The sequence below is a fragment of the Podarcis tiliguerta genome (assembly GCF_965153285.1).
Source record: "Podarcis tiliguerta genome assembly, chromosome: 1".
Taxonomy (NCBI): Eukaryota; Metazoa; Chordata; class Lepidosauria; order Squamata; family Lacertidae; genus Podarcis; species Podarcis tiliguerta.
In genome coordinates, this window is record NC_139534.1 from 69,506,226 (window position 1) to 69,522,587 (window position 16,362).

Consider the following 16,362-nt stretch of genomic DNA (forward strand, 5'->3'; position numbering starts at 1 on the left):
TTTCCTGTGTTGTTCATATATCCCCAGTTTATTTTGTTTAGGCTGTGTCAAGCTATTGCCAAGTTGTTTTGAGTTTTAGTTAGTTTTTTAAAAAACAGACTAACATATGCTTGGCTAACATATGCAAGTTAACACAGAGAAATATATTTGCCAGTTGTAACTATGGGTGCTGATAGGCACAAGCTGGGTAGTTAATATGCTTGCTGTGAGAAAACAAGAATCCAACTAACTAGGTTGAGTGGGTCAGCTGGAACCATTTCTGTGTATAGGTCCAGGACGCTAGAAAGGAGAAAATACATTGTTTTATCTTGCCCCTCCCCCTTGTTCCATTTGTGTGCAAGTTCACACACTGAGTACATTCACACATAATGCTAAACCTAGGTTTAGTTGAACTGGGAAACAAACCACAAAGTGGCTGGCTTAGTGTTATATCCAAACCAACACTCACAATTCATTTCTCCAAACCCTGTACATGGCACAGAAGATTACACTTTGTGCATCTGATGAAGTGGGGTCCGGTCCATGGAAGCTTGTGCTAGCATTCACCAGTGAGGAACGCTAAATGTTTTGGACTGCAAGTTGCATCATCACTAGCTAGCGTGGCCAACAACAGAAGGGCACCAGGATGGGGAATGACATTTGTCATTCTTTACAGTTCCACAATATTATTTGTGGGAGTTTCCCCCCACCACAACAGATAAGTATAGCTACCCCTCTGAAAAATATGTACATTGTGTTACACTCCCTGCTTCCCTGAATAGTTCCGGGGCAACACAACTTGGGTTTCAGTTTCCTTCAGAGGAAGGATCACTGGAAGCATGTGGCATTTTGTAATATTTTGTTTATTTATAAATATTGGAGTAGATTGGGGACATAGAGAGCCCCTGATACTGAGCCAGACCAGTGTCCCATCTAGCTCAGTAATAGCAAAACTGACAGGCAGTGACAAGGAACATTGCTAGCCCTACCTGGAGCTGCTGGGGATTGCATACAGAGCATGAGCTCCACCACTAAGCTGTGCTCCTTCCCCATGTACAGGTGGAAGCCAGCAGCATACACTCCTACAAAGCAGCAGATCTCCTCCCTCACATCAGCCTCACATCCTCCCCCCTGGCTTACTCTCTGCTCTGTCCTTGCTCCTGTGTCTAAAAAATGCTGCTTCTTCATATACAGATATTTCATATGCCTTTGGAGTGGGGGGGGGGGGGGAGTTGCGTTGCCTCTCCCAAGCACTCATAGTTTTCACATTCCAGACATTCCAAAGTAATCTCTCCCATTCAAGGCACTTAAGAAAGTTCTCCAGCTGTTTCCTAATCATTAGCTCCCATTGAGAAAACATCTACCAGTCGCTGGGCTTTGAGGAGCAATCTGCCTTTTATTTTCTTTTTGCAAGTTCTAAAATTAGATGTTTCACACGGGAATGTAGCTTGCAAAAGAGCATGGTTTTTCATGGGAGTGGAGGGTGTGGGAGGTGGAGAGCAGCTTGTTTGTACACCTTCTTCTATTTTCCACAGCAGCTGTGAAACTACTTATTTTTGCACAAAAGGTACTTACTAGGCAGTTGGTCTATAAGCCTCCCAATTTTACAGACTACCTTGGATGGGGCCACATCATAGAGCTAATTGCCATAGGGAGCCGGTTCCTCCAAGGTCAGAAATAGCTGGAATAATAGAATTGTAGAGTTGGAAAGGGACGTTGAGCTTTACCTGCTTCACCCCCTGCAATGAAGGAACCACAGCTAAAGAATCCCTGACAGATGGCCATCTAGCCATTGTTTGAAAACCTCAAATGAAGGCAAAAGAAAAGGTAGAACTGTTCTTTCTCCTGAATATAACTGGGGAAGTCAGTGGAAAGCCCACAGGTTGAATGCCATCATCACAGTTTTTCCTATGTTTACTGAGCCCCTCTATGCCGTCACAAAATAATCTGCAGGAGAGCTGGTTGTTGCTGGAGTAGAAGGAAAGCATTGGCAGGAATTGAGTTGCCTTTTCCTTGAGCATGAAGTCATTTGTATGAATTTGGAAGAAGTGAATAGTAAGATATTGAGGAGGATTATGTCACTGGGGCATTAAAGGGTAGTCTTTGTTTTGGTGGTTTATATATCTCATTGTTTTCTTGACGGAAGAACTCTGGCTCCGAATATGTTGGAAATCCCCCAAAATATGCCGTTGAAACTGGCATTCACCATATTGAGAGGTTGATTGCACTGCCAGAGGCTAAGAGAAGGGTCAGTAGCATATGAAAGGCAGTGATTCAAATAACTGGGGTTCAAAATGAAATACGATCTGCGGCAGAGGAATGAAATAATCAGGATTTGAGAGAAGGAAGATCTACTGTTCACAGTAGGCATTAGCAACAGTTATGTGATGCTAAGATTAACATTGCCATTCACACGTTGCCAGGTCAAATCGTAGTTAAAATCAACAACAGTTTAAGATTCAGACCTAACACTTAACTGTGGTCATTTGCAAAGCAGAACTCAGGATGAGCCTGAGGTTTGCTGTGGCTTGCCTCTTTCACAATAAACTATGATTTGTCCCAATGTCCAAACCAGCTCATTCTAAGCAGACCCATTTTTTTCTACAGCTATTTCCTTTTAAATCATAGGGAAGACTCTCATGTCTACTCTTAGATCAGGTTCAGGAACAATATCTATTCATCTGTTTATTTAGGATGAGAAAATGAAGGGAATAATGCTGAGCTTTCAAAAAAGAAAACAAAAGCCCCTCAGGATTGGCGCAGTATGGAATCTCGTTTTTAAAGCAAGTGGAAGAAAGAACTTCCTAAGAAAGTTATCCTTGACATTCTTCTAGTCCTTTTAAACATCATACCTGCTTTGTGGGGAGGAGTTCTTAACTAACTAAATATGTATTGTTTAAAAATCTGTGTGCTAAACCACATGAGCTTTATTATAACCCTGAAGTTGCTTCTCACTTTCAGAGAAAATACTTCTTTTGAACATATCCATTGTTTAATACATAATACATTGTAGAATATCTAGCTATGGGTTGAGCCTGACACACAGACACATACATAAAAATCTGAGGGGAGATTGTTTCCCCCAACAATACTGACAGGCCTAACAGTAGCTGCATTCATGTTCCATGGTAAGTCAAGGCTGCTGCTTTTTCATCAATGAACAACATGCTGGCACCTGCTTCCTGGTCCTCCCTTCTTCAGTTTTACCTTGATGCAAGCAGGAAGCCACAATTAAGCTTGGGCTCCCACAACATCCAAATCTGGGATCCTGCTTTGTTTCTCATTAACAATACAACAGTTGCGAGTCAACAATAAGTTATGGTTTAAGGCTGGCTAGTGATCCTGGCTTGTTAAGGAGGCCCAAACTAGGTTCCTCGCTTCAGACATTACACAGGATACAGGCTTAATTATGGCTCCATGGAAGGAGCAAAGGAGGGATAATGAGGCGGTGTAATCCAGTTTCTTTATGTTAAACCACAATAATCCAGCAACTCCTGACTTCATCAGGGTGCAGGGATGGCAAGTATATTCTCCTTAGAGAAAGGGCAAGATAAAAATGTAATAAATTCATCTTGTACCTTGCCCAAGGTGCTAAATTTGTCTCCAGGTATTTGATGGTTTACATCTTTCTCTAGGATTTTTCTATACAGGCTAGTAAATTATATGTAAGATGTGCAGATGAAACAGCCTCCTCTTGCTAAAAATGCAAAGCAGTCATGTAGATCAGATCTTTATCACGCCACTAGGTGTCTTTGTTCTGGCACCTTAATTCTTCTAAACACTTGCTCTGTGCTCAACTTCTGTCATTATTAATAGGGGTTCCTTCTGTGCAACTTCTGGTTGTTTGTTCAAAATTGGACAGTTTCTATCTTGATTACAACTGTGAGATTACTGTTTGAGAAATGTTGCTGAAAATAATATGCCGTCTTAAAGTTTGCAGATGGAGTGTACCTGGTGCTCCTGATGGGTCTTCTTGAAGGTTACTTTGTGCCTCTTCACAGCTTTTTTTTGACTCCGGATAGTTTTGAACAAAAGGTAATTCTGTTGAAATTTGTATTTACATTTAAAGAAGAACTGATGTTTCCAATGTTATGTTTTTCGAGAAAACATATTGCAGAAGATTTTTTGAACATTAATCCTGGAAGTTCTTTCAGTAATTATTTTTATATGCAGCTTTTTTATAAATTTCTAACTTTTAAAATGATTTATACATATAAATTATTCCCTTCAAACCATATTCTTAAGCATTATACTGAACCTTGCTATGTGCTGTGCACAGAAACCTAGAATTACGAATGATTGCGGTCTCTTAATTAAATCACCAGGTACTCAATGTGTCCTTTGCGTTTGAGCTGATGCAAGATGGAGGGCTTGAAAAACCAAAACCAAGGCCAGAAGGTATATTTCTGAATAGTGAGAACAGACTATAAACTTACAGCTTTAAATAAGGATGAATGGCTGAGTACTAAAAGCAAGAGAGACCATGGGAAAGGAATTCCACCTTTTATTTGATGATTAAATTGATTGACTGTTTCTTCCTATTTCCCTGTGCTAGAAGGAACTGATGGGAGTTGGAGCTGAACAACATTTGGGAGCTCACCACATTTGCTACTTCTGCCTTAGATCTTGAGGAGACTAGTGCCAACCCTTCTAGAGTCCCTTTACCCACTGTATTCCATAGGCCAGTGGTTCCCAGTTGGTGGTTCATGGACCCCAGGGGCCTGCAGCACCATTCGCTTAAAAACTACCATAAAAATATCAAAATTTTCAAAAAAAGAGGTTCCATGGCTTGGTTTTTGAAAAACTGGGGGGGTTGTCTTCATTACTTTGCTAATGGGGAACCACTGCTGTAGGTCCTGTAGGCGAGTTAGCGTGTTGGGTGTTCAGGGCAAATTACAATTTTTGCATTGAACATTTGAGGCATTTGGAATAATATCTGGGGATAATTTGGGGATAAAATGACTTCTCATATGCTTCAGGTGTTCAGTGCAAGCTGCAGGGCAAGATTCAGGTAAGTTATACTTTGAGGAGACCACTGAAAGTAACAGAAAGGACTAATTTGGTTCTATAACCCTCAGGCTAAAAATAGGTGAGGCTTCAAATAGCACTTCAGCTGTGTCTCTGTGTACCTCTTTGCATAGGCTATGGGGACCATATTACCTAGCAGTCTGATGTTTAGTGTGTCTGTTCCCTTGAAGAAGTATTAGCAAGCCTGAAAATCTCATGTTGACTGGAATGAAGGTACCAATATTAGTGGCAACAGAAGATCTGTCTATCGTTAGACAGATGCATAACCAATTTTTCCCCCGTTTCCCTGTCCCTTCTCTCAGCCAAACAACTGTATTGGATGCTGCTAGGGTAAATGAAATCAAATGAAACAAATTCATAATGCCTGTGAAACTCATTCAATTTTATTCATTTTTCTTTTTTAAGTTGTAGGAAATGAATGCACACCTCTAATGCATAGTCTCCAAGTCATTTTTATTTTGGTACATTACCACCTTATTCTTTCACTTCACTAGCTTAGGATATTGTTGTTTAGACACATAAATTGAAAACGTTGTGGGTGTAATGATACAATATTAGAAACACAGATCATTAACTTTAGAGGCAGTTGTTCTAGGCTGTATTGCTTAGGTAGATTAATAGTGACTTTTAACACATGGTCTCAGTCAAAGTGAGGGGAGATAGCATGGGAAATCTAGAGCCAGAATGAAAATGGAGAATTGCTATGATCCCACATCCCTTGTGGACATTTAATGTCATTATAGCACTTCAGTTTCCCAGGTATTTATTGCTCAAAGAGATGGCTGATTCCACCCCTTGGTGTAAATCAAACCACACAAACGTTTCAGCATTCATTTACATGCTTATGTGTGTGTGTGTGTGTATATATATAGGACATTGCATGTGCAATTATTGAAAAGCTTAATATGAAACTTCCTGCTCAATGTGGATGGAAAAACACATCTGTTTTATATGTTGCTGCATTGGGCAGAATGCCCATGTTTAAAAATTGCAGTGAGCATAAGAAGACTGAAAAGAATCTTAATCTAACTGTGAATAGAAAATAGCTTTTTAATTTAATTCTTGCTTTGATAAATGGGTTTTAAAAATAATGGCATGATGTTATAAAAGTATTTAAGGATGAAAAATAACTGAAATGAGGCAACAGGTCCCCCCCCCCCCGAAGCAACAACTGGGTTTCACTGAACAGTGAAGTGCTTTCTTTTTCATACTCGCAAGCCTGAAATGCTCAGAGCAGGGAATTTTCCAGTATCTGTTTGGGGCTCTTGGAAAAGAGGCTTTAGACTGGCTGCCCCTGCTCTGTGGAAAAGCATTCCTGCTAAGATATAAAAAGGCACCCATTTCCCAAAAACAATGAAGACATGTTCTCCCCGCCAACAGTTTTAAAACAATACAAAATGGATATCTATTCTCACTTATTTCTTGTAATAATTTTAAAATTATTTTAGCTGGTTTTCTCGTATATGTTTGCAAAGCACCTTGACACATGCCTAAATAGTGAATCATAAATAAACAAATGAAAATACGCCCAAGATGATCCTGCTATGGAATTTTAATATTCAAATCACCAAGGTATTTGTGGGGCTTTATTGCTCCGTGATAGCCCCTAAACCAACTGAATTGTGTAATAAAAATTTTATCGTATAATTAGACTTGCCAGCTTACCAAATGGTCTCCCAGTCTGGATCCTATAAAGACCTATGTAGCATAATGGGTTTCGGATGCCAGTAATTTCATTTATTTGTCATTTAGCTATCTCAATCACTCTGATTGTGCAAATTATTTGCAATAGGCCAGCAGTTTTCATAAATATGCAAACGTATGGTATAACCAAAAACTGCACTGTGGACATTTACAGTTTGTACAACTAAAGAGCAATGGGAAAATTTTACTTTGCTGTTCGGAATACATAAATCATGTATATTTTAGAGCCTTAGAAAATTCCAAGAAAAAATTGGGATGTTATTTCATGTACTGCTGAAACTTGTTAAAATGAATGGTATGTTCAATCTGGAGGAGTACTTAACAAAAGTAGGCTTTGCGTATTTCCCTTGAGATAAAATTACCATTCTCGAGAATCAGATGGATATTGCTAAGGACAAAGACCTGAACTGCGTTTCTCAGTCACAATACTGAAAAAGAGCCCATAATGTTCAGTTACAGCTGAAGGTCTGACTCAGGCCTGCACTGCACAACTTGGGACCCACCAAGCCAAGCACAGTTCACCAACCCTTTCTTGTTACCTGCCAGGTGCTTGACAAGCCCATCTTTTTGGAGGCCCAGGTAGGCTCTAAAAATGACGCTCTGTCAGCTGCTTGTGAGCTATAACTAGATCAGGGGTCTGCAACCCGCGGCTCCAGAGCCGCATGTGGCTCTTTTACACCTTTGCCGCGGCTCCGGGCGGATACTAGCGAGGGGAGGAGGCGCATTGTGCGCCCCAACGCTCCCCACTGTGGCGGGCGCTGTACTGGCTGTGACGTCGCATGGGGCGGTGCGTGCGTCAGTCACGCACCGTCCCGACGTCACCTTCCCGCCCGCCTGCTACATTGTAAGGGGCATGTACGCTGGTCACTGCATTGAAAGGGGGAATGTACGCTGGTCACTGTTTTGAAGGGGAGTGAAGAACACACACACACAAAAAGGTAACTTGTTAATTTAATGTTTATTTCTATGAGGAGGAGTAATTCTGAGGGGTCAAACAAAGAAATAATAAAAAAGTGACAAAAAAGTTATTTTTATAATGACGAGTTTTGCGGCTCCTAGTTTTTTTTTTCTTCGGAAACGGGTCCAAGTGGCTCTTTTTGTCTTAAAGGTTGCAGACCCCTGAACTAGATAGAGGGTTGGCTACATTCAGCTTGGTTGGTCAAAAGTTTGGTACAGGCCTGTTCTTAAATGAATGCACTTGTGGCTGGTTTTGAGCATACTGTTGCTAAAATCCTATTAAGGTTGACCAAAGCAGCCCAGCTCATATATGCCTATAGAGGCAGATGCATGATGATGCGTCTTCCAAATACGGGCTGTTTTATATGTTCACCAAGGTCATTAAAAGCTCAGCATTTCTTCCCTCTTTTTTTCTAGACATCGTAAATTGTGACTTAAAGTCAACTCTGAGGGTGCTGTACAATCTGTTCACCAAATACAGAAACTTGGAATGAAGAAGTCCCTTGGGATCCCACAGGTGGCTAAGTAAGGAACCAACCAACCCAACAGCCACTCCTGTTTTGCAATCGTTCTTTTACTTTTGTACTACACATCCTTCACATATTCCATATTCTTGCTATGTTTGTTTTGCACAAAAAAAAAAAAAAATTAAATTAGGTCTTGTCTGCAATCCAAAATATTATGAAGTGAACCTCTGCTGGAAGATGCATATTCCTTTGTTTTAACTAGCTCTTGATTTCTTGGAGAGCAAGCAAGAAAGCCTGATCCCACATCCAGGTTAAGAGAAACAAACTGATTTTGAGAGAAATGCCAGCCTCTTCCTATGAGCTATGCTGCCGCAATAACCAAGAAGATCACATGACACAGGTCTGTGCACTACTACATGGTGAATGTGCTCTCTTCTTCTGCGGGATCCTCTCTAAGCCAAAGAATAGGTATGCCTGCTGTCTCTGGTGCTTTGGCAGCTGCTGCTTTCTATACATTACTCAGCTATGCTACACAAAGGACATAATCACCCCAGAAAGAGGATAGTCCTTTATCAGTGTGCTTAGCTCTTCATCAAGACAAGCTGGACTAGCAGCAGAACTGTGTTGCTCCCATATATCAAGGTAGCCAGGGACTCTCCCCTGTCCTACCACACACATACCCCCGGGAGTCATTTTAGATTGTGGTGCAAACTGCTGCTTTTAAGAAGTAGATGCTCAGTGGTTCCATAGAATCAATCAGATCGAAATGCTTCAGTTTAATTAAGTTGTGGATTGAGCTGCAGGACATTTTCTCTGTCTGTGTTTATTGAATATTTATTTCAAAGAAGGGATCCATTGTATTCCTAATGAGCTGTATGAGCACTATTACAAAGATCATGGAGCATGTAAGAGAGAGAGAGAGAGAGAGACCATAGGTGGCGTGATGCAAACTGAGCTATAAAACTGAGCTTCATAATTTGACTGACGGGGCTTATAATATTATAAGGGTCCAGGTATGTGTTCCCTGTGCATACATTCCTCATCATTTTTCATTCCTTACAAGCTCGCAGATCATGCAGCTTTCCTTTAACTACAGTGCATTTAAAATAACCTGCAACATGTAGTATTTTTTACAATATGATACTCTTGCCTAGTTGCAAACGCTGTGGTACGAAGTATGTAGATAGTTTCAGTATGGAAACTCTTTTGCAACAAAGCACGTAGAAAGTCAGTGCAGTGGGCTTCTGGGCTAGAATCCAGGTGGTATCAGCCCTGCCAGGATATTGACATAAGCTTTGTTTACATAATTGAAATGAAACATAAAATGATGTAATTGGTACAAGTAAGAAGCAGCTTTGGTGACAGAAGCAAAGGTAAAGGTTGTTCAAAGAAAGAATTATTTTTGCATACCTTGGCCTTTGGAGATCTAAAATGAATGAGAAATGTTGAACATTTTATGAAAATCAGGTTCTCTTGCATTATGATTATTACTAAACCTAAAATTATTTTTTTTGGATTTTTGAATTTTAACAGGATAAGACAACTATATACTGTATACAGAAGAAGTTGTGATTTTTTTTGGTATGTATTCTTTGCCAAATCCTGTTAAAATACAAACATTTTAATTTTAAGATCAGCACCAATAATTTGTGCTGCAATTTGTCCCATGCTTACTTTGTACTGAACATTGAGGGGAAAGTAGCTTGCTTTTATTTATTTTTTTATTCGTCTCTACCAAAATGATAAAACCTAAACGTAAAATAACATCCGGTACCTATCTTACACCGTGTGGTTCTGATTTTAAATATTTCTTATGCTTAGTGAAGAGGTGGTGTGACTCCTTTAGTTAGTTCACATTTGATTTTTATTTTTTTTGAAATGCAAGTAAAGGGGTTAATATTGTATCAGGATATGCCTGTTGCCTTCCCGATGCTGATCAGGTGCCTCTAGATATTCAGTAGCCCAGGGGCCAGTCATCATCTTCATGTTAGTAAAGGTGCCAAGAGGTGACTATCTCATCAGTTTTGTTGGTTGACCATCACTTCTGCCTTGTGTGCTGAGAATGGGGGGTGGGGAGGGGCATAATGTATCCAGGTAAAACTCATTTGCGATATGCATATGTATATGATAGGTTACATACCATTTTTCACCACATGAGGGTGCATACAAACAGTATAATCACTGCACAAAAAATAGACACGTCTGAATTATCTGATAGTGGCTTTTAGGGTAACCAGATACAAAGGCTCCTCTGCACCTAAGAGTTCTGTAAAAGAGGGTCACAGCAGGTGCAACCTTTCTCCCTTCTGGTTGAGATGCTTCATCTCTTGAAGTTAAGTTCACATATAGAATCTTATCTAGGAACCCTGCCTTCCTTTGCATCTTAATTATTTTTACATTTTTTTTTTTTTAAAAAAAAACCCATCGTGAATATTAATCCTCTAATTATATTGGCAGGCATTATACACTGGATCAGAATTTACTGTGCAAAAGGAGGTGAGAGCTAGCTGAAGCTGCTACCAGAGAAAGGCAAGGTGGCTATTCTTGCTATAGCCTCTCATGCCACCTGCCATTCTGTTTCTGGGGGTCCTCCAACCCTCCAGAACAGAGAGGAGGGGAAATTGGCCAAAATAGCCCTTTCTCCCTGCTTCTTCCAGCAACAGCATCCTGTAAGCAATGTTCTGTTCATGGGAACTCTTGATCCATCCCACAGGCAATAGATGGTGCACCTCACATGGTTGATAATTCCCACTGCAACATTAATCTGCTGACTGCAACTCTAAAGGTAGCTACGTGAAAGTAAGCTTCATTAAAATCAAGGGGAGGGACCTGCTCCTTTGTGAACAGCACAGTGTTTTCAGGATACGGTGCTTTCTGCAATCACATAATTGCCCTTTCTTTGTCGCTTTTTACTCGAAATAGTAGCTTTTTACTCAAAATAGTAGCTTTTTACTCAAAATAGTAGCTTTTTATTCGAAATAGAGTTGTTCTGGGATAATTTGGTAATATCGGAAAGCACTTGACTCTGGATAAACATGAAGCAACTCCTCCATTGCATCGCTGGATTAAATATGGGGCAGGGCTGTATTTTCATAGAAGGGATAATTTTAGCAGATTGACCTCCCAGCATAGGGCTGCTGCAGCAAGAGAGAATCAGTATCTGCCAAAATTCTACTCTTTATCTGCAGAATTATTTTTTAAAAGGAACAGAACCCCTTTCCCCCCATTTAATCTGACAACACAATTCTGTAGTTTCATGTTTATCTAGCTAGCCTGAGACTGTCACTTCACGTTGTGACAGGCTAACTGCCTGGTACTAAAGTTACCAACTTTTATTAACCTGTTTCTTTGCCTCTAACAGCACATTAATTGAAAAAAGGAATTGATTCATAGGAAATATGGCTGCTGACGCTCAAGGGAGCCATATATTTATAAATGAAAATTCTGTTTAGCAGTATTAGCTTTTTATATGTCCTTGTTTGCGGGGGGACCAGTTGCTATTAGGGGTTCAAAGTGAATTTGGGAGACAGGAGAATGGATGGACTAAAAAGTTATTAAATTTACCCAGAACCCTCTCCTGTTTCTCCCGCTCCTTTTTTCTTCTTCGGTGCCTTCCTAGGAAATGCCTCTCCATGGTTTGTGTCCTTCAGATTTTGGTTAACCAACTACCAGTTACCAGCTTCATTGCCCTTTGAACCAGTTATTAGTTGTTTTTTTTTAAAAAAAGTTCAGGACAACAAAGAGATTGTAGGTATTGTTCCAGCTTACTAAAATATATTTTTCTAAATGGGTATTTGGCTATAGATTCTGGTTCAGTTTGGTTTGGTCTCCTTGAACTGCAGCATGTTTCATCTTGCGCACAGGTTCCAGGCAAAATGCCATGTGCCTAGTGGCTTCTGTTAGAGAATCAAAGTTAAAATCAAAAGCAAAGGACTATTGAAGTCAGTGGCTGCCAAGGAAAACAGAACATTCCCCATCCCTTGAAGTCATTAAGTGGGCATTGGATATCTACCTTATAGTTATGCTGAGCAAAAGGAAAAAATTACACCAGAGCAAAAATATCTAGATTACCCCTTTCAAAGAAACAAAATGCAAAAAAAGTCCTTAGACTTCTGATATTAATTTTGCTTTGTTGAATTTCTAGATAGTCACTAGCTGCTACATCGTTATATTATCATTTCACATCAGTTAAAAGGTAAAGGTACCCCTGCCCGTACAGGCCAGTCTTGCCAGACTCTAGGGTTGTGCGCTCATCTCATTCTATAGGCCGGGAGCCAGCGCTGTCCGCAGACACTTCTGGGTCACGTGGCCAGCATGACAAGCTGCATCTGGCGAGCCAGCGCAGCACACGGAACGCCGTTACCTTCCCGCTGGTAAGCGGTCCCTATTTATCTACTTGCACCTGGGGGTGCTTTCGAACTGCTAGGTTGGCAGGCACTGGGACCGAACGACGGGAGCGCACCCCGCCATGGGGATTTGAACCGCCGACCATGTGATCGGCAAGTCCTAGGCGCTGAGGTTTTACCCACAGCACCACCCGCGTCCCTCACATCAGTTAGATTTGTATAAATAGGGGGTGTAACCAGGGCTTTTTTCATCCGTAACTCACTGGAACTCAGTTCCGCCACCTCTCAGGTGAGCACCATTGCCATTCTAAAAGAAGGAGGGAGGTGCTCGTGGTGAGCACCTCTTTTTCTAGAAAAATAGCACTGGGAGTAACTGATGAGTTTAAGCAATGTGAAACATTAGGCATGTCTTGTCATTTTTAGAGGAAGCTTAATAGTTACTTATGCTAAGAAGAAAATGCTGAACTCTATAATATAAACATTTCCATTGAATGAATGAACAAAATGTTGAGTATTTAACCAAGAAGACAGCCCCTCGCCTAAATAAAGACTAAATATTTTTGCAAAAAAAGCTACCTAGTCCTTTCTACAGTGATGTAGGATGATAATGGGTGGATGTTACATGTTAGAACCATTATTTAATTGGAAAGCAGCTTTCTGACAAGGACTGAAACACCCCCTGTAATTTGTGGAATGCTAGATTATTTATTGTTAACCATGCAGGTACTAATAGTGGTTATATTTACGTATCTTACCAGTGTTTTGCAAGCTTTTTTCTTGAAGGTGTAGAAGCTTATGTCATACTGAGAAATGGGAAGGTAGTTGTATTCCTGATCCAGCTACGCATGTGTAGCAGCAACCAGAGCTATACACATGGAGCCCACTCAGAAAAACAACAGTCACACCAAACGTTGGTGAAATGTAGACCTCTCAACTCCCCCTTCTAAACATGGTTGTCTCTTTCCAAAAAGCTCTGGCAGCTAGATTGGTGAAGATACCATATATGCAGCACCCATGTGCATGTGAGGTTCCTTTTTACCCTTCTAATTGGATATGGTCCCTAGTTAGATCAGGTTGTCAGGCTGTGGATGTATAGCTCTACGCACATGGCAAATTGACCCTTATGGTGCCCAGGGCTTCCCCTTTTCATAACTTGGAAGAGGAGAATCTGCTTGAACACCTAGGGTTCCAATGCCTACTTTTTAAGTAATATCCACCAATAATAATGTTGCTGGTAGCACTTTCTTTGTAGAATAAATTCAGCCTTTCAGGAAGCAAGATTAATTATTGCATAGATGTGTCTTTTGTTGAAATACCAAAGTGCTTATTTAAGAATGGAACCAGCAAAGTATCTTGTGGGTAAATGACAGCTGATTCCATCTTCAAAAACACAAGTGATTGACACCTGGGGTCATGAAGGCCATTGCTTTGATTTTGCAAAAGTAACTAAATTGGTGAGCGCGTGTATGTTTCGTAGCAAGTATTTCTTTTAATTGAAGAGCAGTTTCTACAATTATACAGGAACACCTATAAACATGAAATAGTTTAATTGTTTTCATACCCAAGCACTACTTGTCCTATAAAAATGGATTCTGTCTTATATTTCTAATAGAGAATTATCATCTATAGATTCTACAGATTATATCTAGTATTTATTGCATCTGAAAAAATATAAATATATATAAACAGGTTTATTTCTGTATAAAATATAGACTTTTTTTATTTGGGCAAAATAGAGGCATTAGTTATTATAAATTCCTAGTCTACATAGGATTTGTTCCCTAGATTATTGTTAAAATAAGGAGAGTTTTAGGGTGAACGGGGCTATATTTTTAATACTAGGGTCAGAATGCATTTTATAGAGCATGATAAAAATGTAAGGGCAGGATTGAAATTACCTCATTCCTCTCTTGGACCAGTATTCTTAAAAGCATGTAGTCTGATGGGCCAGATTAAGCAAGACCAAAGCAAAAACTACTGCCTTGGAGTGCTATAAAACTGCCACGGGGAACAGGATTTTATCTGTTTCCAACTCCGCTTCCCCCTCCTCCTCATTCTGGTCTCATTGAACACTAGCAAACCTGCAGGCAAGTTAGCTTGGGAGGTGCCAAGCATCTGGACTGGACCATTCTCTCCTCCATTCATTCTAGGAGGAGAACTCTTTTCTATGTTTGCCACCAGTATAAAATGTGTTGTGGTCTTGCCTCTTTTGACAGATCCTGCAGTCAGTTCATCTAAGAAGTAACATACGTGAAACATACTGGGGTGAATCCAATTCTGTCTAGTGTGGTGTTAATTCCATGCACCAAGGTACAGCTAGATATTAAGACTGGCTAAAGGGACAATTCAGAGAACCTACTTTTTCAAAGATAGAACAAAACCTCTGTGGTTTCTGAGAAAAATATCCAATTTTGTTAGAAGGCTCTCAAAAAAGGCACAAAACTGGTCAGGCTACGTAGTCAGAAACGAGAGCTCAGTTCTTCTGCCTTCCACCACATTAATCTCCCAGTCCCCTCCTTATCTTATATGTGTGTAATCTATTTCTTATGAGAAATCTAGGCCTCAAAAGTGCTTCTATTGATTCTACGGGTGGAGGTGCAAGAGATTCTAGGATGTCTTTGATTATGTATGATGATTGCATTTAGAAGAGATTTTTATAGAAGGCTCACAGCAGGAGAAATTTGTTAATCAATACAGCTTGCATGGATATTAAGATAAATGGCACTTGATCAGTGTAATTCACCTACTTTTAATATTGTTGCTTTCCAAATGAATCTTCCTTATTTTCTTTTCATGAATGTTTTGTTCCATGCCAACACTAGCACAGCTAACTAAATAGTTTATTTTAAAAGTGATGCTTTTATTTCAGTAGTCAGAAATCTATATTGGTTTTGAATTCACTACATACTGAGCTTTTTTTAAAAAAAAGAAAGTTGAGTTTTCTGTCTGAAAATGTCCTTTAAATATAGACTACATCTTTTATATATATATATAAAACCTCAACATCTTTTATATATATAAAAAATGGAATTTCCTTACCAGTTAAGTGGCAACATGTTGCCAAAACGGACACTCAGTAAACTCAAAGTTTGGGGTCTAAGTCTTTGAACTTGAATTCCCTCCTATGCACTGGGTAGGGTATAATCAATGAGCATTAGCCCACTGCACTGAACAAGCAAACACCATGCAGTAACTGCTGTTGTGTGTATGTGTGTTCTTCATTCAATACACATATGAAATCAATTGTAAATCAGCAAAATTCTTCAGATTAGAAAATTGTATTGAAATGCATATTTCAATCTAATGTTATGTCGGAAGATAAGCTGTTCTGTTTTCATCTGGTATTGGAAATACTGTGAGTTAATAACTTCAGAACTGCAGGTATTCCATCCTCCAAAGAATGCTGATTATCGTTTAACATTAATTGGTGTTCAGTCCTGTGCATACGTTATTGTCTGTAATCAAGTGTATCAACTGTTACACATTTAAAAGGTTGCTTTTAATTGTATTTTGTCTAATAGATTGCAGATTCAATAGCATTTATGAAAATAAATGTTATGTATGCTGTGAAATTATACATGGTATATTGTTTTTCTTCTGGGATTTATTTATTATTCTTGGCACTTAAAGCATATGCCTTCCCTGTCTAATAATCTTTGAGAAAGTTGCTAACGTTTGCAAAGCTGCCACGTAGAATTCAAATTGTGACACAATAAAATACAATATAAGAAATAAAAGAAGCAATAAAAATATAGAAATCCTATGTATGGATGTGTCATCTCCAACATCAAATCCCCAGACACGTAATGGACCACATAAATGAAGGTCATGGGCCATTGGTGGTCCATGGGCCACAGTTTCGGAACCTCTGCTCTAGAGGG

General features: G+C 39.7%; 1 protein-coding gene across 1 annotated transcript in view; it reads left to right on the plus strand.

Moving 5' to 3' along the window:
- PARVA (parvin alpha) overlaps positions 1-16,053 on the plus strand; it is a 67,419-nt gene extending 51,366 nt beyond the window's left edge. Inside the window, exons 11-14 of the mRNA XM_083453068.1 lie at positions 3,913-4,014; positions 4,305-4,377; positions 8,086-12,330; positions 12,667-16,053. Coding sequence (XP_083309194.1) covers positions 3,913-4,014; positions 4,305-4,377; positions 8,086-8,162 — 252 coding nt within the window. The 3' untranslated portion in view covers positions 8,163-12,330; positions 12,667-16,053. The remainder of the gene's footprint in view (positions 1-3,912; positions 4,015-4,304; positions 4,378-8,085; positions 12,331-12,666) is intronic.
- Positions 16,054-16,362: the final 309 nt, after the last annotated feature.